The sequence below is a fragment of the Pleurodeles waltl genome, chromosome 5, assembly GCF_031143425.1.
Source record: "Pleurodeles waltl isolate 20211129_DDA chromosome 5, aPleWal1.hap1.20221129, whole genome shotgun sequence".
In the NCBI taxonomy this organism is placed as follows: domain Eukaryota; kingdom Metazoa; phylum Chordata; class Amphibia; order Caudata; family Salamandridae; genus Pleurodeles; species Pleurodeles waltl.
Window position 1 is genome coordinate 465,603,789 of NC_090444.1, and position 26,432 is coordinate 465,630,220.

A 26,432-nucleotide genomic window follows, 5' to 3' on the forward strand; every position below is an offset into this window, starting at 1 on the left:
AGCCAATTTACAAAGCTCTGCAAACAATATTTAATGAATGTGAATACAATTAAGTGTAAAATCACCACAACAGAGGTAACTGTTATGAATGATATGAAGGCCTAATCATATGTTCTAAGGGCAACTCAAGAATCACCCCAGCAAGCATTAAGATTATTAACAGATGGCACTGTGTAAACCAGTGAAGAAACACATACCAAATATTTCATTCAGCAGCTTGTTCAAAGAAAAGTTATTCTAGCCTTTAATCACAAAGTAGTCGTATCCTACCACATACTCGGGTCTTCGTTTGAAGATTTTGTATAAACTGGACTCTAGGAGCTATTCACTGACAACTATACAGAAAGAAGCTCTGGGCTGTCTACAAACAGACAATATGAAGGATAAGAGAGCGGTCATGTCCAGAAAAAGTATACAAATCAAAAGACTTATGATGCTTCTACAGGGGATTCATTTGCATATGCTAGAGTTAAACACTGTGGGTGTTGCATCAGTTATGCAAACCGCCAAAGAAACGAATAAAGAGTTAAAAATAATTAGGTTGGCGTTTTCACACAAGCAAAGCATTTTAAAGGCTAGTGCCTAAAATGTATACGAAAGTAAAATCACAACACGAAGAAAATCTTGAAACATAATGCTAACTCAAATTTAAGACAAATTCTGATCCTGCAGCCAGAGTAATATTTTCTACAATGTAGTCAATTCAATGGAAGCAGGTGCTAGAAATGGCTCTTACTTTGCAAACAATTGAAAGAGAAAAAAAAAAAATTACTTCATGTTCTGCAGTGAATTCCCATGGGAAAGTTTACCTCGAGACTCATTTGGGAAATGAAAATTATCTTGCTTGCTGAAGTAAACAGGTGAACAATCTACAAAAAGGATTACAAACCTCACAGCACGTTAGTGAAATTACCCCCAGTCCACAGACATTCCTTAGACTTTTAAGCAGTCTGTTACTATCAGATTCCATGCCCATAAAATGAATGTTTCAGCGGCGTTTAGGGCTGGGTCCACTTGCCACAACATGTCAAGCTTCACACGGTGAAATAGACACATTCTTAAAAGCCCTTTTCCTTACATTGTTCGGCACTGAAGCAACATGTTACATAAGAAGATCTTAATAGAAATGCATATCAAGGCATATTCTGATGTGAGTATATAAACTGACAGCATATTTTATGCGTTCTGAATAACCTACTGGATTCCCCACTTAAACTTGGAGACGTCACATGTAGAATTGTAATTCCATTACTGGGCTTATTGTGTGCCCAAACAGTGCTAATCAAGCCTCTCCTCCCAGAGCCCAGCAAGGCAATCGATAAACATAAATCGAAGAGGCAATCAATGTATGAGGAATGTTGCTGCGGAGAATTTATGTTTATCACTAACCGGTTTGGGCTTAGCTAAAATCGACCTCTGTGTGCAGCGCTTTCGTATCATGTTTTGAGTTTATGATGTACTCGGAAGGCGTTCGTCAGGGAATATTATTGTAAACAGATTTCCCTGAACGGCCCACAAATCCCAAGTCAGGGGCACATGCGTAGCTGATTTACGGATATACACATGGCTGGAAACGAAGTAAAAGCGGCATTTCGGAAACACATTAGAAGATAAAAATATAAGAAAGGACAGTATGTTACCATTTCTAGATAGGCTGGTTTAGAAACGAAATTCATGTAACCTACCAAGACGGTTTCGAGAATGCATACATCCCTAACCCATTAAGCATGCGTGGACAAAGTACACAATAGAAAACAGACTGCAGGAGAGACGTAAATACGCAATTTCCATTACATGAGCACAACTGGTCACAGGACATGCATGCCCGCCAGACCGAGTATGCCAGGAAAGTGGGCATATACCCCCAAACCACAAAAAAACGGACAAGCCCATACCTACCCATAGCTACGAGAACAGCGGAACGTGACACACACCCATCACCTGCTCATGTCAAGATAAGACAGACGCCCAGATTCCTCTGAGCTTTAAAGGAAGAAATTGGATTTACCGACTCGTGTGCCAATCCATAATCGGACAGCATATCCTTCACAACATCATCAGCAGACCACACTATGAGCTTGTCTGTAAGAAGCACGCACATCTCCATCACAATGGGTATGCCAACATAATATACATTCTCATAACACTGAAAGGTGAGGAACACACAGCTGCAACACCCTGCGCAAGTGCAGATAAACAGCCGATCAGCATAACAGATAAACAACCGATGATCCAGAGAAAACGCCAGGGGGCCACATTTATCTTTCACCATGAGCATGTCCGGGGGTTAAGGGTGAACACATTCACCCAATGTTTAGAGAGAATGATGGGGCACGTTCATACCGTACCGCATGGGCAGAAGGGAAAGGCACTTCCCCCAACATGGCAGGAAAACACATTTTTAATGCAGTCGCTTTCGGGCTGACAGCAAGGGTGGATGGAGGAGATCGCGTATTCCTGTAAACTTCAGCACGCAGGACTATGATTATCTTTAAACAACACCCTACACAGGATGTAATCTCCCCTACCACGATATAAACACGCCATATCCCCACAAACAAGAGAGTGGGCGAACAGATATCCCATGAGCACGGATGGCTGAGATGTAGCTTAAATACCCATGGTATATCGAGGACTCACGTCCCTCAAATCGGACGTGACTGAGAATGTTAAGTATAAGCCCACCTTCCAATAGCGAGTAGCACTTTTACATGCTTTGCCGTCTTGAGCATGACACAAGCATATTCACCCCGCCCCATCGCCCTCGACATGTCATATAAGGAAGACAACACACAGCTATCCTCAACATAACTGGACTTCTGGGGCTAGGTATACGGACCAAAATTGACGCATATAAATAGATCGTACGAAACAACGCGAAAATTAAGTACGTAAGCATATATCTTATTCACTGTACAAGCCATGCGAGAAAATATATACAGCCGCATTCCCTGTGGAGAACAGGAGGCCCTTAAGCCTTCATCCAACCCCTCCTCCACACCTGAGTGGAGCAGCGGACCACCCCCCACCTCTACGGTGAGTACACGAACCCGTCCGGGGAGCGGCGCAGGAAAACTGACCCGCCTCCATTACTGCAGCAACACTGCCTTTTAACCACCCCTCCCCACCCTGCGCACATATTGTATCAAGTAGATCTGTGTGTACAGTGTCGGGCAGGGAGGCGCTTCTTTAGGAAAAGGGTGCAGGAGAAACCACCACTCGTTGCAGCAACACCCTGGTACACCTGCCTCTCTCTCCAAGGCCCTCGGCCTCCTCCTCAGGGCCTCCCCGTCTTCTTACCATGATGCCGCGGTGTGTCGGGCGCTGTGCTCCCCGGGCTGCGGACGGCGATATGGGAGGGGCTGCCGGTGACGGACTGCTAGGACTCCGTGCACCGCTCTCGATCCTATGACGAGGACTCCTGCCGCAGTGGCTAGCGCTGCTCCTGACCCACGACTGGAAGACGGCAGCAGAGGGGGAGGGGAGCCGGAGACAGGGGGAGGGGTCGGGCTGCGACACCAGCATCCGGGGCACCGTGGAGGCGCTGACAGCTCATTTGCATACGTGCGCCCGGGGATCCTTCATTGCGTGCTGAGGTAAACACCCTGCGTCACGCGGCCGCCAGAGAGAACGGCTCTTGGAAGCAAAGACATGGAAAAGGGACTTGCTTCATCGGAGGCCTTTAGGAGCGATCGACGCAGGAAAAAGACATAGTAGATTTAGCGCAAATCCATTTATCTGCAGGAGAGCAGTTATGCAATTTGTGGTTGGTGGCCGTCTATCTCGTTTTGAACGCAGTCACCTGACGTGAAGATTCGAGTGTGCGGTCTCTCATGTGTCATCTTGGGGCCTAAATAGGATCGGTTTTAAGGGTCTCCCTGCTGGTATGTTGTTGATGGGTATACGCATGTCTCTCCCATACATGCCAACGTTTTAGAATAGCAAAAGTGTGAGATTTAAAAAAAATAGCAAGGAGTAGGTATTTTCCCCGTTCAATTCTATAGAAGTAAAGGCAGTATTAGGCGAGAGAGAGACAAATAAAACCTTTTTTGGCTTAAAAAAATCGGGAGTCTCCAGCCTGAATCGCGTTTATGCATGCTTACCACTCGCGCTGTCCTTTAACCCCTTACAACTGGTGTATGGTTTGAAAAAGCATTTCTTGTCCCACACTAAAAACATCATTTCTTACTTTGTGGCCTCTACATCATGAACTTAGAGATGTATAATGTTGAAAAATAGACATTATGGCGGTAATTCTGACCACGGCGGTCGCCGCCCGCCAAGCGGTTCCCGCCGAAAGACCGCAGCGGCCATTCTGGCTTTCCCGCGGGGCCGGCGGGCGACCGCCAGAAGACCGCCGGCCGGCCCAGCGGGAAAGCCCCATCAACAATGAAGCCGGCTCGGAATGGAGCCGGCGGAGTTGCAGGGGTGCGACGGGTGCAGTGGCACCCGTCGCGATTTTCACTGTCTGCAAAGCAGACAGTGAAAATCTTTGTGGGGCCCTGTTAGGGGGCCCCTGCACTGCCCATGCCAGTGGCATGGGCGGTGCAGGGGCCCCCAGGGGACCCACGGCACCCGTTCCCACCATCCTGGTTCTGGCGGTGTCAGGCTGGCGGGAAGGCGGTCGGAATCCCCATGGCGGTGCTGCAAGCAGCGCCGCCATGGCGGATACCCTGGGCCAGCGGGAAACCGCCGGCTCCCCTTTTCTGACCGCGGCTTTACCGCCGCGGTCAGAATCGCCCAGGAAGCACCGCCAGCCTGTTGGCGGTGCTTCCACCGCCCTCCGCCATGGCGGTCATGGACCGCCAGGGTCAGAATGACCCCCTATGTACCTGTCAGAACATGATACATAATACAAGTTTTCTAGCTATCGTATCAAGAATTTGCAGTTCTATTATGGACACAGAGGATAGGTTTGTTTTTCTCAATGGTTACTGCTCAAAACATAGAGGCAAGTGAAAAGTATATAAACAATACAATTAATGAAATTAACACTTTCAGACTTGACATGGCTCCAACCACCAACAATCAGGCCATCTTTAGCTTATAAGTACCCGCAACACCATAATCCTTCATCTTTCTTTGCACCTCCAGGCATAAGATGTCCAAAATTGAGAAATTTCCTAGCTATCGAGAAAGAAAGTTTCAATTCTATTAAGGACATCGGAGGCGAGGATTATGCATATCTTTATTCACTTTTTATTAAACAGCCAGTTCAACAGTAACTCAAAACTACAACACCCATGAGATCATCATCTCCATGGTAACCAGTGTCCAATCCTTTCCCTCTCCGACTGTCCGCATATATATCCTTTGTTGGCCACGTCCTTCCTCGACTTCACTGCAACTGGAAGTTAAGGCATCCCCAAGTTGTTGCTGTATCCGATCCTAAAAGAACAATGCAATACTTATCGGCAAAGGTGGATGTGCCTCCTTCGAAAAAGCGTGATCAATTTAAATAGCTATACGTTGTAGTGCAGGAATTCCCACATAAGAAAATAAAGCCCACCATCTAGGTTTCATCATCTGACAACTGTAAACTCAGATACCACCTCCAAATGACGTTGTGTTCAATCACCTCTCGGGCGGGAGACACATCCTTCGTGTCGGAGGGATAATCCTCGCCTCTGTGTCCTTAATAGAGTTGGAACTTTCCTTCTCGATAGCTAGGAAATTTCTCATTCTATGTCAGGACCGGAAGCAATGATTATGCATGTTTAAAGCTTACTTACCACCAAAGAGGCCGATTCCAGAATAGATTTAAAGTAAAACTTTTTGAAAGTAGACTCTTGACGACCAGCCAGCAGCATTCATGATGTCTTCCAACCAACCACCTACCTGGACGGCATTGGAAGCCATGGCACCCCGAGTGGAGTGTGCCCCAACATTTTTTACATTGATGCCCCATCAGAACCCAGTTGATCCACCTGGCAATCGAAGGAGAGGAATCTGCCCTAAAGGGTTTCTTTATCGAAATCAACAATTGCCTCTCCCCAGTGGGTCGGTGTTCGGCTGTCATCTCTTCGTATGTCTTTAGACATCTGACAACACACAATTTGGGCGCATGTTCAAAAGGGGATAGGTTACTGACCTGGTTTTACATTTGGTCCGTCTGGATACAGTGAAGGTTATTCCATCAGGAGAGAAAACTCTTGCTGATACATCAATGGCTCTCACATCCGAAACCCTTTTGCACGATATGAGGCATAGCAACATAGCTAGCTTTGCTGACAACAACTTCCGGGAGAGATACTGGTTGTCCTGACAAGAGGCCAAAAGACGCAGAACCTGATTGAAGTCCCACAATTCCGAATACCTGGGTTCCGGGGGCTTGGATATCCTGATACCTTTAAGTAATTTGCACACCCAGGAATGTTCCCCCACTGGGTTATTGTTCAGCGAGGGTGGCCCACTGAGATTGCCGATCTAAAGGAGTTGATCGAGCAATAAGACAAATCAGCCTCCGCCAGTTCTGCTAAAAAATTTATGATATCAGTAACCTGGGCCCCATGGGATCAATGTGCCTTTCCACACACCAACGCACCCAGCTGTTCCAGGCGGACCTATATCGTTTGCACGTGCCCAGAGCCCAGGCCTGTCTGATGAATTTTCCAGCTTCCTTTGAAAGTCTGTTGTCTTTCCAGCGATTGCGGAAATCGTCCAAGCCATCAAATTGAGGTGGCCTAGAAGGACCAGAGGATGAAGTGCCCCGCGGGGTCCAAGAGTATTTTCGGGAAGTCCGGAAGAAGTATTGGAAAGTCGCAAGAGAGCTCCAGCAGGGCTGGGAACCACACTTGTGACCTCCACAGTGGGGTTACCAACACCACTGTATCCCCCTGATGACACACTTAAACTGACACTCTCAGAATCAGTGAGAAGGGGGGAAAAGCGTAACACTGGCCTCACCCCCAATCCTGTAAAAACGCATCCACTGCTGCTGCCCCCGGGTCCGGGCACCAGCTGAAGTACCTCGGTAGCTGGACGTTCCATCTGGACGCAAAGAGATCCACTGAACATGGATCCCAGTGCTCCATGCGTGTCGAAAATACACTTCTGTCTAGCTGCCAGTCGCTGGTATCTTCCAGAAATCTGGAGTTCCAGTCCGCAAGTGCATTCTGGGAGCCCGGGAGGTTTTCCACTGTCACTGATATCTGTTGTTGAAGGCAAAAGTGCCAGAAATCCTTTGCTAATTCCGCTAGAGCTCTCAAGCAAGTGCCCCTAGGCGATTTATGTATTGTACTGCGGACACATTGTTCATCCTCAGGAGGACACAGCAAAATACCTTGTCTCGTGTTGAGACCTGATGGCAAAGGATCCCGCCAGGAGCTCCAGACAATTGATGTGTAAATTGAGTTTCTGTGGGGTCCAATGTCCACCAAATGAGACGTCCCCACACCGGGCTTCCCATCCCTGACGGCTGACTCTATTATCAGATCCGGTGAAGATCCAAAGATCGCTCTGCCGTTCCAAGCCTCCATGTGGTCCAGCCACCATTGGAGCTCTGTTCTTGCCTCTTGGGGAAAAGTTATCAACTCAGAGTAGGGTACTCCGCATTGGAGGTGATGAGCTTTCAGGCGTTGAAGAGCCCTATAGCGAAGAGGGCCCGGAAAAATGGCTTGAATTGAGGATGAGAGTAGTCCTACCACTCTGGCCAACTGTCTGAGTGAGATTCCGTCATGCCTCATTACCTTCGTCAACTTCTTTTTGATCTTGGTTATCTTTTTGAGATCGGAATGAAGGCAGAGGGAAGCTTTGTTGGAATCTATGAGGAACCCCAGAAAGGTCATAGACTGCGAGGGTAGGAGGTCCGATTTCTGTTGGTTTATTACGAACCCCAAGTCCTGGAGGAGCGCAATAGTCATGGTCGCGTTGGACAGAAGTTGTGCATGGAATTGATCCATCAGTAGGATATCGTCGAGATACATGATTAGACAAATCCCCCAAGACCTGAGGTACTCCTCCGCTGGTTTGAGCAGTTTTGTGAAGCACCACGGTGCCGAAGATAGGCCGAATGGAAGGGACGTGAATCTGAACACCTGCTCCCTCCAGAGAAATTGCAGAAACCTGCGATGTGGAGGGAAAATCGGGACCATCAGATAAGCATCCTTGAGGTCCAGACGAATCATCCAATCCCCTTGTAAGAGGAGATCCCTGAGCATGTGGGTGCCTTCCATTTTGAAGTGCCTGTATACTACCCATTCGTTGAAGGCCTTGAGGTTGATCACCGGGCGGAGGGTTTATCTTTTTTCTCCACCAGGAAGATATTGCTTGCAAAACCCCGGGGTTGGAGGATTTGACCTGCGGATGGTGTCCTTTCACAAGAGATCCTGAACCTCCGAGTCTATCAGTGCTGGATCCGCATCCGTAAAGACCAAAGGTCTTGGAAGACACTCTTGGATCGGTGTTCCCCAGAATTCTCTGTGGAAACCCGTCACTGTCTGTAAAACCCAGACATCTGAGGTTATATGTACCCACGTGTGAGCAAAAAAACGCAGTCTCCCCCGAGAATTTGAGGGGAAGAAAGGGTAATTCTTACTGTTAGGGCCTTCTGGAGCATTTGCTCGGCCATGGGCACCTCTGCCTGGTCTATTTTTCCCTCTACTCCGGTTGGGGAAGAAGGCACCTTGGCAGCTGTCTTGCCATCTGTTGTTCCTGCTGGCGTAGATGCTGGGGCCTTGCTGGTAGAGGCGGCCGGAGGAGCGACCCCTGCCTCTTCCGGCCCCACCAAAAACCTTCCCAGGGAAAATTCTTTCAATGTAGGTCTGTGCTTTATCAAGCGCCGAAAATGTAGTCACAGACTTTCCCAATTCTTTAACAAACGGATCGCCAAACAGGTTACCCTGGGCGACCCCCCCCTGCCTCCGAACCAGAGAGTTCCCCAAGTTTGGGGTCTGTCTGCCGAGATAGCGCAGTTGGCGTTGCCCAGGAGGCAAACCGCCCTCTGGGTCCACCCAGCCACAATGCCCCTCGGCAGGAGGGGTATCTGTATGCCTTGCATGTCGGCCAATTGGATAATCTGTGCTAGGGGTCCTAACATGTCTAACAATTTGTCCTGCCATGCCCTCCAGGACCAGTCAATGCCCATTTTCGGATCTTTAGTGTACTTCACGAAGAAGGTACACATCTTAGGATCCATATCCCGAGTTGCCGCTACCTTGCCTGGCAGCATAGGGCGAGGGTATTCGGCTTTCAGTCGGGCCTGAACCTCCTTATCAAAAGGTTGCCGTATCTTGCTGGCAACATAATCAGCAACCCTTTGTTAGGGTTGCCATTAAGAGGATCTAGGATGGTAGATACCCTTGAGGTCAAACATGTCCGAATTTGAATCCTCGGCCTCCTGCGGGTCTGGCATGGTGGGAACCGGACACTCCTCGCCAGAGGATGAATGTCCCTGTGTGTCTCCCTCAACCCGCTTGGGTGACCCCACATCAGGGTCCAATATGGGGTGAACCTTTTCACTGTCTCTCGGGGCCAAAGCCCCTTCCAGACGGGTGTGCGCATTAGCGTGTGCCAACTCTTATGGAAGGCTTCGGTGAGGCGTTCGAAGCCCTCCAGGTGCCTCGCATCGTGCTTGCACAATTTGTTTGGAGCTGTCAAGTTCGCTGAGGTTTTAGAATCAGCTCCCGTCCCCCCAAACATGCCTGTCCCCTTAGAATCTTGTTCAGACAATTTGGCCACACTTTGCTTTAGAGGGGCTAGGGCCTTAGCTATGACCTGTGAGAGTAAGACATCCACCTCAGTAGGTAGGGTGCACTGTGAAGGGCCCTTCCCTGGGGACAGGTTGGGGAAAAAGTTGTGGTCCTGCATTGTAGAGGGGACACAGTGGGCAGGCAATAAACAGGAGAACGTATGTACGGTAGCCCCCGCGCTCCTGTCAGAATGAAGCCCAACGGCCTCCGCGCGTGCTTCCCGCTGCCGCGCTATGCTCCCCAGCCGGGTGCCGACCTTACCGCAAGCTCTGATTCACGGGGGTTGAAGGGTTTAATAACGAACCTCAAGCTCAAAACCCCTGTCACGTGATCCCTACAGCGATCAAATGCTCACCGTGACTCGAATCGCTAAGAAAAAACACTCCGGATCACCAGCATAGCGCAGAAGAGCGCCCTCTGGTGGATCTGACACGTCACTGCAAATTGAATCTGCTCTCGGACTAAAAAGCCTACAGAGCGTGGTGACAGCTAAAGAGTGTAAACACAGAAAAATATGCCGGCACAAGGCTACAGTAAGCGAGTCAATAGCAAATCAACAGCTCAAAGGCAGTAAGGGCAAAGTGACTTAACTGATGCCCGAGCAGTGAAGAAAGAGGAAGGACGGGGCCAACGAAGGATATATACACGAACAATCAGAGAGGGAAAGAATTGGACACTGGTTACCATGGAGATGATGGTTTCATGGGTGTTGTAGTTTTGAGTTACTGTTGAATTTTAAACTGGCTGTTTAATATAAAGTGAAGAAAGATATGCATAATCCTCGCCTCTGGTCCTAACATAGAATCCAGAATTAACCAAAACGAAAACCAGTGAAGAACCGCTTCAACTACCATCCAGGTTCGGAGTAGCTGACAGCTAACTTTAATCCTATTAAGAGAGACTGTTATATGGAAGAATTTTATGAAAGCTTGGTTTTGCTTCTTTTCAGTCCCTGAAATAAAAAAAAAATCAACTGTAACATCAGACACATGAAAAAGCTTCAGGGAGGGTAATAGAAAATACATCTCAAGAGATTTCATGTTCAATAACATCACAAAGACATACATTTATCAAAATATATCAACTAGTGTGGGTTAATCCTTAATGGAATCAGTGCTGGAAAGTAGGGGGATCCTGGATTCGGCTGACCCATGGAAACATGCTAAATTTGTCCTCTACTTGATCTTTCACCCATCCGGGATTGTAATTTTAGCATACTGGACTATTACATTACATTAATCTCTTGGCTTCAATCTCCTAACTCAGTAATCCATTGAGGATTGGGCATCTGGTGCATTGCATTTTATTGTACATTTGTGTAAATAAAAAAACAATTCTGTGATTGTTCACTTCATATGACTTTTTTCACTGCACCGTCACTTGGAGCGCCTGTTTATGTGTTTTCTGAATATACCATTCTTTGCAACGTAGCTAATAATATACATATATATTTAAATATATATTTATATTCTTTTTTGTTTTTTTTTGTTTTGTAATGTTACTTTTGACTTATGTGATTGGCCAATATAACATCTATGTATTTTTTGTAATCTATTGTTTCTTTCCCAGTAAACAATTTTTGTTGAATGCTTTGATTATCGTTGCTCTAGGGACTTCAGGGTGCCCCTTCTTGTTTTTGAATTTGTCCTGGTGTCATTATCTGACACTGAACATAATTCAACAGTGCCCAGACAATGTCTGCATTCCGACCAGAGCAGCAACATGTAGGCAGTGACCTGAATCTCTTATTTTAAAATCCAGTTGGGCCTAAAACAAAGGCATGATTTTAAGGATCATCAGCCCTCTTTTCAATCAAGTATCACTGCGGCCAGGAGGTATCTAGAGCTTAACACCTAGACACCAATGCAATGAAAGGAAACTTAGGCTCATGGCTTGTTATCACTTCACAAGTACTTCATACAATTTACTGGAGACAGGTTTTTAACTTTGTTCAAATCTCTGTGTAAGAGACATGCTTGCACTCTAAGAATGCCAGATTTATCTTTCAGAATAATTACAAAAATATAGTTTTAAATGGTACCTACTAGTTTTCTTTAACTGTTTTATAGTGCTACTATTCAGGGGTGTCAGAGCGCTTTACATCACACACACAGACACAAAAAATCTGTATGAGAAAAAAAAACAATAAGGATCTAAACCCATGACTTAAACTTTGCATGAAGTTCTTTGATGCCTGTAGATAGAGTATTGTGCTATATTAGAAGACTTGCAACTTATGAACTGGAAGTAACAAAATGACCTCAGTGTCAAAAGCAGTAGCACACCTATCAATCCAAATAGAAAACACATCTGTGATCTGCATTTTACACAGTATGCTTTGCAGCAGACACATTAACTCTCTATGCTACTTTATGAGTCAAAACTGTGACTGAACACAACACAGAACTCTCAGAGAACTGTGTTAACCACTAGTGTTATCTTCCTGCTATTATACTCCCCTCAGAATTTCTGGGCACACAATGATCTCAGCAGCAGTTTACCTAACCCTGTAAGATATTAAAGTAGCTGGGAACAAACCTCCAGACACCACGTTGTTGAAATCAGGTTGTATTTATTTCAATTTAAATTCTTTCCATTCAATCACCCCAGCGCGGAGCATAAATGGCTCTCCTCTCCTCAGTTTCCGCTCCACTCCCTGCCGTTGCCATTTTCAAATGCTCGGTGTTCCTCACGCTCATAACGCGGAAAGGAACACCGAACAATGAAATACAGCCGCGTGTGAGCAGCTCCGCTGCGCGTGCGATGACAGGGAAAATCTGATCGGCACACGCAGCGGCAACCGCTGCTATCAAGATACTACATTTAGTTTTCTCTTTTAACACTTTAAATAAACAACAAGCAAAGAAACAATTATTATTATTTTTTCCTTACCGCTTGCAGAACTAAACTATGAAAGTAACCATACATGTTGTGTATAACCAAATCAAACGCTACACATAAAACTTCGTATAAGGGATTCTCCCTAAACAATACCTTAAATGTAAACTCATCTAACGATACCTTAAAGGTAATTTGTGCACCCTATCACTTCTCCTGACAGGCACAAGATTGGAGCATGAATCCACCTCCTTTAAATACGAGGACTTAACCCCCACAGATTTTTGTACATTCAAGCAATCCTGTGCTTTTGAAGAGTGAACAACCTTCTTGTGAACAGGTAACAAAACATCCTTAGGTTCAACCTTTACCACCTTCCCCATATTCCACCAGTTACGTCCATCAACCCGCACAGCATTCCCACAAACTTTGTCAACCTTGAATGGTTCAGAAAACTTGGAATCACCTTTCATGACAAACCCCAGTAATTTAACCCGCACCCAATCACCCACCATGAACTGCACCTCCTTCACACCTCTTTTCTTGTCGTAATATGACTTTTGTTTCTCTTGAGAATTTTTAATACTCGAACCCACCTTTGCATAAATGAGTTCCTTACATGTAGAATGCTTGAAAAACTTGGACAACCAAGCTGGTCTAAATAAGGTGGCAGGCTTCCTCCCTCTAAGTGCCTCAAATGGTGATATACCTGTGCTAGTGTGGGGTGTTGTTCTGTAGAACCAGAGCATACTCTTTACAGCAGCATCAACCACACACCCATTAGCTAACGCCCACTGGACACACTCCCCAACCACTCTATTAAACCGTTCAACCAAACCATTCGTTTGCGGTTGATAGAGAGAACTCTTCAAATGTTTGATGGCACACTCACTCAAAAAATGTTCAACTTCACAAGACACAAACTGGACCCCATTATCAGACACAAGTTCCTTGGGTAACCCTTCTTCCAAAAATACATCTTTCAGACACGACACAACTGACGAGGAATCTGCACGACTCACAAACTTCACATGAGGCCACTTGGAAAAATAATCAATTACTACATAAGCATACCGTAATTTAGGAGGAAGAGAATTGAAGGGACCCAACAAATCGATGCCAATCTTTTCCCAAGGACCTGCCGGACATTCTATTGGCATTAGCGGAGGAGATGACGTTTTGAGGGCCTTATCACTGGTTGAACAAATGCAACAGGACTTGACCAAAGTTTCAATGTCTCTGTCCATTTGCGGCCACCAATAGTATTGCCTAACCCTTTTTTTAGTAAGAGTAGCACCCAAGTGACCTTCATGTGCTTTTTCCATAATAATGGATCTTATAACATCAGGAGGCACCATTTTATCACTTCTCAACAGTACACCATCTTCAATTGATAGTTCGTCAGACACTTTGAAAAAAGGTTGAGTACTCAAATTCAAACTTTTTTCATGCGGCCACCCATTCTCAACATACGTTAAAACATTAGAAAGTACATTATCACTTGTAGACGCTTCTTTCCACATCATTTCGGAAAACGATCCAGTACGTTGTAATTCGACAGAAGCAATGAAACAGTTTTCATCCTGAGTGTCCATTTCCTCTCCAATATCTTCGGAAACTGGATACCTGGAGAGGTAATCTGCTCTCACATTTTTTCCACCAGAGATGTGTATCACAGAAAAATCAAATTGAAGCAACCTGGCCGCAAATCTTGCAATTCTTGGTGAGCTACCTTTAAGATTGGTACCATTTAGAATAGAGACTAATGGCTTATGGTCTGTTTGGAGAAAAAAATGTCTTCCCCATAGAAAAGACTTAAATTTCTCTATACCCCACCAACATGCTAGTAATTCTTTTTCGATTACAGAATAATGTACTTCATTAGGTCTGAGCACTCTTGACGCAAACCCAATAGTATACTCCTGCTTTTCATTAATTTGCGTCAAAACTGCTCCAAGACCGAACTTGCTGGCATCGACAGTTAAACAACACTTCAAGTTATGATCATAAGATTGTAAAACATTGGCACTACTCAATCTCTGTTTAATAGTATCAAATGCTTCCGCACACTCAGCATTCCACAAAAACTCTGTTTAGATTTCAACAGATTAGAAATGGGTCTGACTAGAATAGCAACATTTTCAATAAATCTGGAATAAAATTCACAAAGACCCAAAAATGATTTGACACCAACTTTGTCCTAAGGTGCAGGTGCTTTTGCAATCGCTTCTACAATACCTGGTCTGGGAGAAACCCCTTCTGGTGTGATCACGTGCCCCAAATATTCTACAGACGTTTGGAGAAATTGACATTTCTCTCTTCTTAATACGACACCGGCACTATCAAATTTACTCAAGACCTGCCTCAGAATCGCATCATGTTCATATCGATCAGAAGCATGAATCAACACGTCATCCTGAAAAACACATACTTTATCAATACCCTTACGAATGGTAGACATTATTCTCTGGAATACTGACGCTGCTGACGCCAGTCCAAAAGGCATACGACAATATTGATACGTTCCCCACGGGGAGACAAAAGCAGTAAAGTGTCGCGACTCGTGTGTCAATTCTACTTGGTGATAAGCAGTGGCCAAATCGAGTTTAGTAAACCATTTTGCTCCCTTGATACAAGAAAGCATCTCTCCAATCTTAGGCAATGGATGAGAGTCCACCCAGATCTCTCTGTTGAGTGCCCTCAAGTCAACACAAACTCTCAATTCCCCATTTTTTTTCTTTGCCACCACCAACGGAGATAACCATAATGAAGAATCAATGGGCTCAATGATTCCCCTCATCCGTAAACTTTCCAATTCTTTCTCCAACTCATCCCTGACACTAAATGGCACACCTCTCAATTTATGTTTAACGGGAATAGCATTGTCCTTGACCTTTATTTTGTGTGAAAAGCCCCTTATTTTACCTAAATCACCCGAAAAAACTCTGGGAAACTCATTTAGCAATTTCTCTATATCAGAGGTATCTCTAATAACTGTCACCTGATCACCCGTACCTGGACGCAAAACCATTCCAAACAGCCCTTGGTGAAACCATTCTAAAATGTTCAAACCTTTTACAGCAACATAGACTTTCCCAACAATGCGTCGTCCCTTGAATACCAAAATGTCTTCAAAGAAACCAACTAAGTCAATCCTCCTTCCCTCATATGAAAACAGAGTCCTATCTGGAGGATAAAATTTTCGCATGCCCCAATTCTGTTGGTAAAGTTCCTGAGTAATTATAGTGATTCTAGCCCCCGAATCAGCCAACAACTTTAAATGTTTGTCACCAACTTGAATTAAAACGTATGGATCAATGCAGTCCACTGGATTGCCAGTGATTATGTCACAATCACCCACAGTCAGAATCATATCTTGCATTTCACTCATGAACTCATCCATCCTGTCATCACCGTCATCCATGACAGTATTAACCTTAGTGTTACCACTTTTGTTACTTTGACACACTCTTGCAAAATGACCAGTTCTGCCACATACTCTGCACTGCACATTCTTTGCCGGACACATTTTTCCTCCTTTTATATGTGGTGGATAGCCACACCTAAAACAAACGTTAATCTGCTTGAAAAAACTATTGGATTTATCCACTTCCACTTTGTTGTGCAAAGGAACTCTCATCTTGCGCCTGTCGTCAGATCTCTGTACTACGTTCACATGTTCCGCCTGTGCACGTTCCAACTCTTTTGCAGATCTCATTGCAGTTTCAATGCTTTTAGCAATTCTGATAGAATCTGACAAATATGGATCTCCTAAGGACAACAACTTTTGCTTGATCGATTTATCCGCACAGTGACAAATGAATTGGTCACGTATTAACTGATCAGTAAATGTGTCAAAGAAACACTCAGACGCAAGTTTCCTCAAAGCAGAAATGTAGTTATTGACATCCTCTCCATTTTTTTGTTCTCTCCTAAAAAACTTATGTCTTGCAATAACCAAACTAGGAGGTGCGTCAAATCTGGTGGCCAATTTCTTAAGAGCTTCTTCAAATTCATCAAGTTCCTCGCCTTCTTCCACTTGAATATCTGGTAAATGTTTAAACACCGACCTACCCTCGAAACCTAAAGAATGAAGCAATAAACATTTCTTTCTTTCAGGTCTGAATCTTGACGCTCCAATGGCACCCATATATGTTTCAAAAGCATCGTACCATTGCTTCCATGGTATGGCTGGTTCACCAGGAGTTTCCAAAAATGGTGGCGGAGGGTTGACCGACTGCATGACCGTATTTAAGAAAAAATAATGTCACTCGGGACCATATAATAGCAATTAAATTAACTCCTCCACAGATTTTTTATAATAATAGTCTAAAAACCTTGGTTAAAGTAGCCGTTTAAAGATGGCCGCTATACTTTCCAAGAATGAAAACCTGCTGTAGCCACACCTTCTGACCCGAGGTTCATGGGAGATGAGACACTCACACCGTAAATACAGCTGTCTAGAAGGTCGAGGATTGATGCACGAGTGGGCCTCGACGTAATAGCCTGGGGTGATCCAGTTCCACAGCTCGTCGCCACATAATGTAGCTGGGAACAAACCTTCAGACACCACGTTGTTGAAATCAGGTTGTATTTATTTCAATTTAAATTCTTTCCATTCAGTCACCCCAGCGCGCAGCATAAATGGCTCTCCTCTCCTCAGTTTCCGCTCCACTCCCTGCCGTTGCCGTTTGCAAATGCTCGGTGTTCCTCGCGCTCGTATCGCGGAAAGGAACACCGCACAATGAAAAAGGAACACCGAACAATGAAATACAGCCACGTGTGAGCAGCTCCGCTGCGCGTGCGATGACAGGGAAAATCTGATCGGCACGCGCAGCGGCAACCGCTGCTATCAAGATACTACAGATATTTTAAAATGCAGCACCTTTGTCACCAATTAATTAATTTACACGAGAACTACTGTCACAAATGTCCTTGTTGAAAATGGGTTAGCAGCAGCTGATTCTTCTTAAAAATAAATGTATAAATGGACTGTCAGACGCTGCTTTTCATGCTCCATCTCTCTTTCCTCTTTCATATCATCATCCCCAAATTATGTTTTCCCAGAGTACATGTTTTTCAATTCCAGCATGGAATAGAACTGTAAATTCTTGAGACAATAGCTAGAACTCTTTTTATTCTTTGTCGAGACTGGAGGCTCCAATTATGCTTGTCTAAAGCCACCCACTTAACAGAAGCAACATCCACTATCAGCTTATGATAAAACACTTTAGAAGTAGATTGAGACGACCAATCGGCTGTGCTCATGATGTCTTCAAGTTGGGATCCTAAAAATAAGCTTTAGAAACCACCATCTCTCTAGTTGGATGAGCACCAAATTTAGATACATCTATGCCTGCCTCCGCTAGAAGCCATCTCACCTATTTTATTTGGCTAGAGATGCCAAAGTAACCTGCCTGAATTTCTTTTGTAACACAATGAGCAATTGCCCTGCAGCATCTTTGTTGCAATTTCCTAGTTGAGGCATCATGAACTTTCATACATTGCACAACACAGAACTTACGGTTAGGAGGAAAACCAGGAAACAAAATAGTACATGAATGTGTTTTAGTCCATTTTGAATTTGTGAACAAAAAAAACATCCAGGGAGAATATTCTACCTGCTAAGTTGAGAGCCTGAACATCCAAGACATGTTGTATGATATGATGCATAGCAAAAATACATCTGGCCTACAACTATTTCCTTGACAAATCTTAATTGTCAGGCTACCTCTATAGAAACTCCAAAACCACATCCCACAAAACATTGTACCTGGGTTTAGGAGAGTGCAATAATGTAATACCTATCATTAACTTGGAAACGAAGGGATACTCGCCTACCCTTTGCCATCTATCAGGAGATGGCCTGTGGCGATAGCAGAACGAAAATTGGTGACTGAACTATGAGCCAGTCCATTATCCACCTAATGGGTTGAAAAATTCACCACCACCTGAAAAAAGCTTCCAGGGGATTCATAACCCATTCTTTGCACCAGCTAACCCATCTTTGCCAGGACAAAGAATATCTTTTATGGCTGTTGCTTGACCAAGCTTGTTGGATGTAAAAAAAAACAGGTTGTTGAGAAATTCCTAACATTTTCCAACTTTTCCTGAAAGCCTTCAGGATGTCAGGGAAAGTTGTCCTGTCAGCACTAAAGGTGCAACTATCCCACTGGATCCATCAGAAGTCCCTGGAAGATTGGCATTCTCATCAGAGAATGTCATGACAGTTCCAAAAGCATCGGGAACCATGGTTAGGCTTTTCAACTGGGAGTCACTAGAATCAATTCTGCCAGTTGGCACATCACCTGAGCCAGCACTCAGTATCATCACAAAAGGGGGGGGAGGCATACAATAGAGGCCCACTGACCAGTCCTGAAGAAAAGCATCTGAACCCTTTGCTAAAGGGACTGGTCTCCAGTTGAAGAATATCAGAATTATATTATATTATATTATTGTTCAGCCGTGATGCAAAAATGACCACAGAATATCAACCCCATATCGGAGTCAACATCTGGAATACTCGAGGGTGCTGCATCCAGTAGCTGCTGTCTCTAAGGTATCCAGAGTTCCAGTCAGCAGTTACATTCCGCTAAATGGCAATGCACTCTGCAGTCACTGAAATCTGGTGCTGTGGCCAAGAAGCCTTGGCTATTTTTGCAAATAGATGGGATCTCATCCCGCTTAGCTCATTGATATATTGAGCTGCGAACATATTGTCCATCCACAAAAGAACACAGAATACAAAAGAATACAGCAGTTACCCCTGAGGTGGATAGTGTGCGAATCGCGCAGCACCCTGCCAGGATTTCCAGGCAGATTATGTGGAAGCCACAGCTCCTGAGACCATCGACCAGCTGTGGATATCATGCCACCCTTTGTTTCCCAGCCCCATCTGCTGGCATCTGACTTTATCACTACATCTGGCAGGATTTCAAAGATGGCTCTGTCTTTCCACACCTCCAGATGTTTTAACCACCAGTAGTGTTCTCTATTGTCCTCTACTGACAGAGTAATGTATGCAGCATAGGATAGTCCCTTTCTGAGATGCATTATTTTCGGCCACTGAACGGCCCTGTAATGCAAGCATTCTGGAAAGATCACCTGAATCATGGAGGCTAGCAGTCCTACAATCCAGTCAGGGATCATAAGGACACGCATTCTAGCTGAGTAATGCTAATCTCAATTCTTTCCTGATAGATTTCACTTTCGGCATAGGCATCCAAAGGTGCACATTCACTGAGTCCACCTGAAAAGCCAGAAAATCTGAGCACTGAGTCGTTGTCAGTACTAACTTTGAGGCATTTATTATGAACCCCAGGTCTTGAAGAACCTCGATGTTCCACGACAGATGCAACATTACTGTTGACTAGTCCTCCTTCCAGTTACTGGCCCACACTGCAACTATCTTGCTTTAAACCTAGCTTATATATCATATAATCAACCTAGTTACTGTCACTAGGTTTCGCCTGCACAGCGCTTGCGCTGTGCTTGGGAAATCTATTGTGTTAAATATACCTTAAAAGGAGCTTACATCCCCCCCTTGCTTTCATTGGTTCCTGTGCTTGCCACTCATTTTGCCTCTTTACATTGGCTGTAGCATGTTTCCTGCCTTTACCAATGCTTCTTTCTTGTGTCATCCCTCTTACAAGTGTCCCAAAGCCCAAATATTGTTTCCTTCCGCTTTGTGGTACTTTTTTTTAGCTGTTCTCTGCACAGCGCTTGCGCTCTCCATTTTCAATGTACTGTACTGTGCACAGCTCTTGTGCTGTGCTTATTTTTATTTTTAGATTTACCCTGCACAGCACTTGCGCTGTGCTTGTTTACTGAATCTCCCCGTGACTGCACGCATTTCAAGATTGCATTTAACATGCACGCTTGAAATGCGTGCATCCACAGGGAGATTTGGTAAAGAAGCACAGCGCTGTGCTTGTTTACCTAATCTTCCCATGCAATATGACAATTTAACTGTAATGCAAACATTTCTAATGTGGCATTGACAATAGAAAATACCTACAAAGTCTTAAAGAAGCAGTTCGTAACCGCAAAAACTTCAGATATTTCATCTGCAGCCTAAAACTGTTCACAGTGGATCCATAAATATCCATAAATATATAAATGAATGCTGTAGAGTCAATGCTTGTAGTTGAAATCATGAAACAAGGGGTTACTATATCATGGAGGTCAGTGTTGAGCATCCTTACAGTGCATTTTGCTTAGTGCAACAGACAAAGATTACTGCAGGCTTAATGGCTGCCAATGAAGGGTGTGACGTTTTTTTAGGTTTCGTATGAATGCATGCAACCACGGGGAGATTCAGTAAACAAGCACAATGCAAGCACTGTGCCTATTTTATTTTTAGATTTACCTTACACAGTTACTGAGTCTCCCCATGGCTGCGTGCATTTCAAGATTGCCTTTAACATGCACGCTGCTTGAAATACGTGCATCCTCGGGGAGATTAGGTAAACAAGCACAGCACTATGCTTGTTTATCTAATCTCCCCGTGGCTGCACGCATTTCAAGCGTGCATGTTAAAAGCAATCTTGAAACGCTTGCAACTACGGTGTTGACCATAATTCAGATCTTGGCTTCACCACCCTTGCTCACATCACGCTGTTCCTCATGCACCTTTTTTGGGGGGTTTCGTCTGCACAGCTCATAGGCGAAACGTAATGCTGATGTATGCCCTGATGCCTGTAAATGTACTAATGTTCAATGCGTTTATAACCAAAAAGTAAAAAAAAAAAGTTAAAAAGAAATAGTGTAGATTGGTCCTGGGCCATAAGGGTCAAATAGTCCAGTTGCACAATAGGGGGAACCTTTTTGCTTGAGAAGCTTCTATCACAGGCCTCATTAATTTGGTAAAACACCACTGGGATGATGAGACACTGAATGGTAGCTTGTAACAATCTGTCTGCCCCTAGGATTGGAGAAAATTGCAAGTGGTTAGAATTGGAATTGTGAGATATGTCTTCTTGAGATCGAGTCAAACCAACCAGTCTCATTCCTGTAGTAGATCTCTTAAAGGTGGCTGCCCTCCATTTTGAAATGCCTGTAAGTACTTCAAGCGTTAAAAGTTGCGGAGATCCCTTCCCTTCTTTTTCACCAGAAAATTAGTACTGATAAATCCCCTAGGGTGAAGATCAGTAAGACTGACAGCATTCTTGACCACAAGCTCTCGTATCTCGGAGTTTAAAAACTTTGTTCTTGTGATGAAAAACATAGTTATTGGGTGGGTAGGCTTTATAGGGAGTTCCATAAAACTCCAGCCTAAATAATTGTATGGTTTCCAAAACCCATGCACGCTTTATCAAAACGTGCCCGTTGTGAAAGAAGTGGCAAACACTGCATCTGAGAATAACAGAATCTAGGCGGTCAGTGCTCACCTGAGAAACTCATGATTGCTGTTCTTGAGGTACAAGCTCAGTGACAACCATCAAATCTTACTCTCCCCCTCTCTCTGGAAGGTTAAAACAGACTTACTTGCTCACTCCCCATCTTCCCTGTCTCTGAGAAGGGAAACTTAATTGGGAGCTTTGATAGAGGACACTACCAGGGAAACGGCCCTTGAACCACCCAGCACTGGCAAAAAGGTAAGACTGCAAGACTTGTTTGAGTGACAGCTATGCTTTGCCAAGCGTGGTAACTGTGGTAACACATTTTTACAAGTATTTACCAAAAGCATCTCCAAATCACACACCTTTAGAAACATCTGATAAACTACTTTCACAACTGGAACACTCCTGTTTCACCCCACCCAGACAGGTCCTAGTCTTCTCTCTGTCATGCTTACTATGTGCCTATAACATATGATTGACTAGCAAATATTGATTTCGAAAGTGATCATGTGTGTTGGATATTTCATTATGCTGCTGCAAACTGTAGTTCATGTTACTCTCATTGTCAAAAATATGCTAATGAAAAGATATCAACTAAAAAAAAAAGCATCTCCAAAGAGAAGGCTGTTTGTCCTGGGGCCAACGTCTTCTGTGGCAAGGGTGGCTTAGGGTCAATCCTTATTAATATGGACTGTCTCCTCTCCACAGGGAGGGCACAGTTGGGGTTCCCCAACATGCAGATGGCGAGCTGGACAGATTCAATTAAGAAGTCAGGGTCAATGGGGATTTCTGATTTCTTAGCCTGGTATGCTAGTTCCTGAATCTTCGTGGGTCCCTTTTTGGGATCCTTTGTGACCTTCCATGTTAAGTTCCACTTTTGACGTCCCCACCAATTTTCAAAGAAGCGAGTGCCGAGGGCATTCAGCCTGATACTGGGTCCGTACTTCTCTCTCGAAACCTTTATAGAGTTGAGTTTGTACTGGGATGGCAGCCATTTTGTGGATCAGAGGGGCAGGGAACAATTTTCTCTGGGTCAAAATCTAGCACTGTATTCTGCCCTCGTGGCTTAGAGGCAGATGCCTAGTCATGGGGTTTGTGCTAGTGTTTGGATTTCACTAGCCTGGCCTTGTCCAAAGATGAATCAGAGTGGGAAGGATGATCAGAGTCCTCCCCATAGTCCTGCTCACAGGTGGACCTGGAGTTTGAGGGCCCAGGGATCTCAGCTACATCATAATCGTGGTTCAAAAGGATGTTGCTGGATATCTTTTCCATAGCCTTGGAGTGAGGCCCTGACATGGACTTTGCTTTTGCTTTGGCAGGTTTTCCCTCGCATGACAGTTTTATTCCAAAAAGGGCCACTTTGTATAGTGCTTCAGTGGTCCTGTGCAAAGTTGGAGTGCCAAGACCTGAGTACTGTTCACGGATTCGTGGACCGAATTTTCAAGTGCTTCCATCAGTTGCTCTTCCAAGACCAGGCAGGCGGTCTTGTTTGAATGTGGAGGGAGTGGTGTTTTCTTCTAGGACAGGGCCATTAATACATTTTACAACCCTATAATTTTTTAGGACATCCACAGAGAGCAGAAATGCCCCACTCTGGTTTGTGTAAGCGATACTGGCAGCAGAACACAATAACTAGCCCAAACAATCCCTACCACGTTGAAAACATAGCCTAAGGGGCTGCCAACAATAAGAGAGGACTGCACCTGTCAGCATCAAATGGTGGGCTCCTTCCTCACTCCCAAAACTCTTGTGCTCCACAGGCAGAAAGGAAAGAAATCTCAAAGAACCTTGTGTCTGAGGCGGCACTTCGGTTGCATGTACTGCAAACTGATTAAACAACATCACAATGACAGAATTAGTGAAGTGATACAAAATTAGTGAAACAAACAACTCATTCATATCTCTGCTGCTTTGTCAAATACATATCACATATAGTTCACACCAGGAGCGTTAGTTTAAAGAAACACAATATAGAGACACAATGAAGGGAAAAATAAATGGTACTTTGCTCGGCTGCTTAGCAGCAAAGAAAGAGGAAGAACTATGGTATCATGGATACTTATAGGGCTAAGGATAGTCTGATTTGTGGTTCAAGCCATGACAAATCTGAAAGTATTCTTGGGAAGCGAATCTTATTATATATAATGTTTCATTTGCTGCTGTGTTTTGAACAGTTAAGATTGACAAGCATAATCTCAGCCTCCGGTTCTGACATAGATTGTAATGATGAATTCTCACGGAAGCAGTCCCTGTCTAGAAAGCTGATTTGGGGGCATTCGCTAACAAGGAACCGTGTATCCTGCGCACTAGGTTTAATGCCACATTAAGAGCAGCCGAGAAAGATGGAATTATTAGTTCTGCCTGTGGTGCCACAGTTTACCCTATTTCCCTGATGGGTGTCAGAAATTAAGTGGCCCAATTAGTTACCAGTAATCTTCATTAATCTTAGTCCATCTTGTTCTCATCACAGTCATAACTAATGAGATGGCAGCCACATGGAGGGAAGCCACACCAAGACAAGAGCAAGCTAGGAGGATCTTAAAAAGGACTGAAAGGAAAGCAGGTTAGTTGACATGTAATGGCTGTGACGAGGGCAAGATGAACTAATAGTGATGAACAGAAAGCTTAAATATCCAGCACCCAAATTTAATGCCCATAGAAGACAACAACAGAAAATTTGCAGGATAAATCATGACATTGCAGATTTGAGAACCCCTATGCCTAAGTTCAATTGCAAGTCAGCACATTATTCAACTAATAATGTGTAACAAAAGTATGTTCTCATTACGTTGCACCTCTGCAAAGTTAATGACTAGATACTCAGCAATTCAGCACAGGATGCAGCCATTCCTTTTGTTGATATTCCTTGGACTGGAAGATTTCCAGTATTCTCTTGTCCCACCAAAAACACTGTTGACATTATCCATTTCCTTAAAGTCATTTTTGTAGCCTTGTTACCCCTTCCAGATTTACCAAATGTTGCACATAAGTGAGCAGTTTTTCTGCAATACTGAGATCTGTCCTGTTAGAAATGGGTTCTTTGGATGGCAGTCAGGTTACCCCCTGTCCAAGCAAGGACCCACACTCTAGTCAGGGTAAAGGAGAATCACCCTCAGTTAACCCCCGCTCACCCCCTTGGTAGCTTGGCACAAGCAGGCAGGCTTAACTTCAGAAGCAATGTGTAAAGGTTTTGTACCAACACACACAGTAACCCAGTGAAAACACTACAAAATGATACAACACAGGTTTAGAAAAATAGGTAATATTTATCTAAACAAAACAAGACCAAAACAACAAAAAGCCAACATACACAAGTCAAGATATGAATTTTAAAAAGAATAAGACCCTCATTACAACCCTCGTGGTCGGTGTTAAAGCGGCGGTAACACCGCAAACATGCCAGCGGAAAAAAAATGGGATTACGACCGTGGCGGAAACCGCCAACATAGACAGCCACTTTAACACTCCGACCGCCAAGGCGGTAGAAACAAACACTGCGGCGGTAACCGCCAACAGACAGGTGGAAGACAAAGTACCGCCCACTGTATTTCAAGACGCCTATCCGCCACCATTTCCGTGGCGGAACCAATGCTATCAAAAGCACGGCAGAAACAGTACACAGAAGGGAAACCACTCACCTCTCGACACCCAACGAGGAACCAGGACGCCATGGAGCCCGAACTTCAGGTGTTACCTATGTTGGTTTACCTCCTCTTCTACCAGGAGTCCGAACGGCGGCGGCGACTACGGTGAGTACTGCACCTACAACACAGGGGAGGGGGGAGGGGGAGGAAAGAGAGTGACACACATACGCAACACCCCCACCCTCACACACAACAACATACACACAAATACATGCATCAACATTACATATACACCACCCCCCACCCCCTGGAAGAATGCAAGGACAAAAGGAAATGATGGTAACGATTGTAATCATGAAAAATCCATTAGTCAAAAGTCAAAATTCAGTATATACAAATATGCACACAAATTACACAAGTTTGGCTAGTGTACCAATCATTGTCCGTGGACCACTGGGCCCAAAATGCATGGGCGAAGCCCACACATGATACCTGACTGGAAACTGAGAGAACACTGCTGGGGCATCAGATCGAAAATACACAGGCACCTCAGGGGGATGGGAAGGGGAGGGGGGGCACCCCAGCCTGATGAACGCACAACGCCACTGCTGCGCGAGGGGGCTTCATGCCCACTGCTGTATCCTGGGGAGTGCAAAGCCACAGTCTCTCAAGTCTCTCCAGTGGGTGGTTTGCCCACTGCTCTATCCTGGGGAGTGCAAAGCACGGTCTCTCAAGTCTCTCCAGTGGGTGGTTTGCCCACTGCTCTATCCTGGGGAGTGCAAAGCCACAGTCTCACAAGTCTCTCCAGTGGGTGGTTTGCCCACTGCTCTGTCCTGGGGAGTGCAAATCCACAGTCTCTCAAGTCTCTCCAGTGGATGGTTTGCCCACTGCTCTATCCTGGGGAGTGCAAAGCCACAGTCTCTCAAGTCTCTCCAGTGGGTGGTTTGCCCGCTGCTCTATCCTGGGGAGTGCAAAGCCAC

At 44.8% G+C, this 26,432-nt stretch overlaps 1 protein-coding gene across 1 annotated transcript in view; it reads right to left on the bottom strand.

Moving 5' to 3' along the window:
• The window catches only part of PPP3R1 (protein phosphatase 3 regulatory subunit B, alpha), a 311,110-nt gene extending 307,483 nt beyond the window's left edge, over positions 1-3,627 (bottom strand). Inside the window, exon 1 of the mRNA XM_069234278.1 lies at positions 3,301-3,627. Coding sequence (XP_069090379.1) covers positions 3,301-3,525 — 225 coding nt within the window. The 5' untranslated portion in view covers positions 3,526-3,627. The remainder of the gene's footprint in view (positions 1-3,300) is intronic.
• Between the last annotated feature and the right edge of the window lie 22,805 nt (positions 3,628-26,432).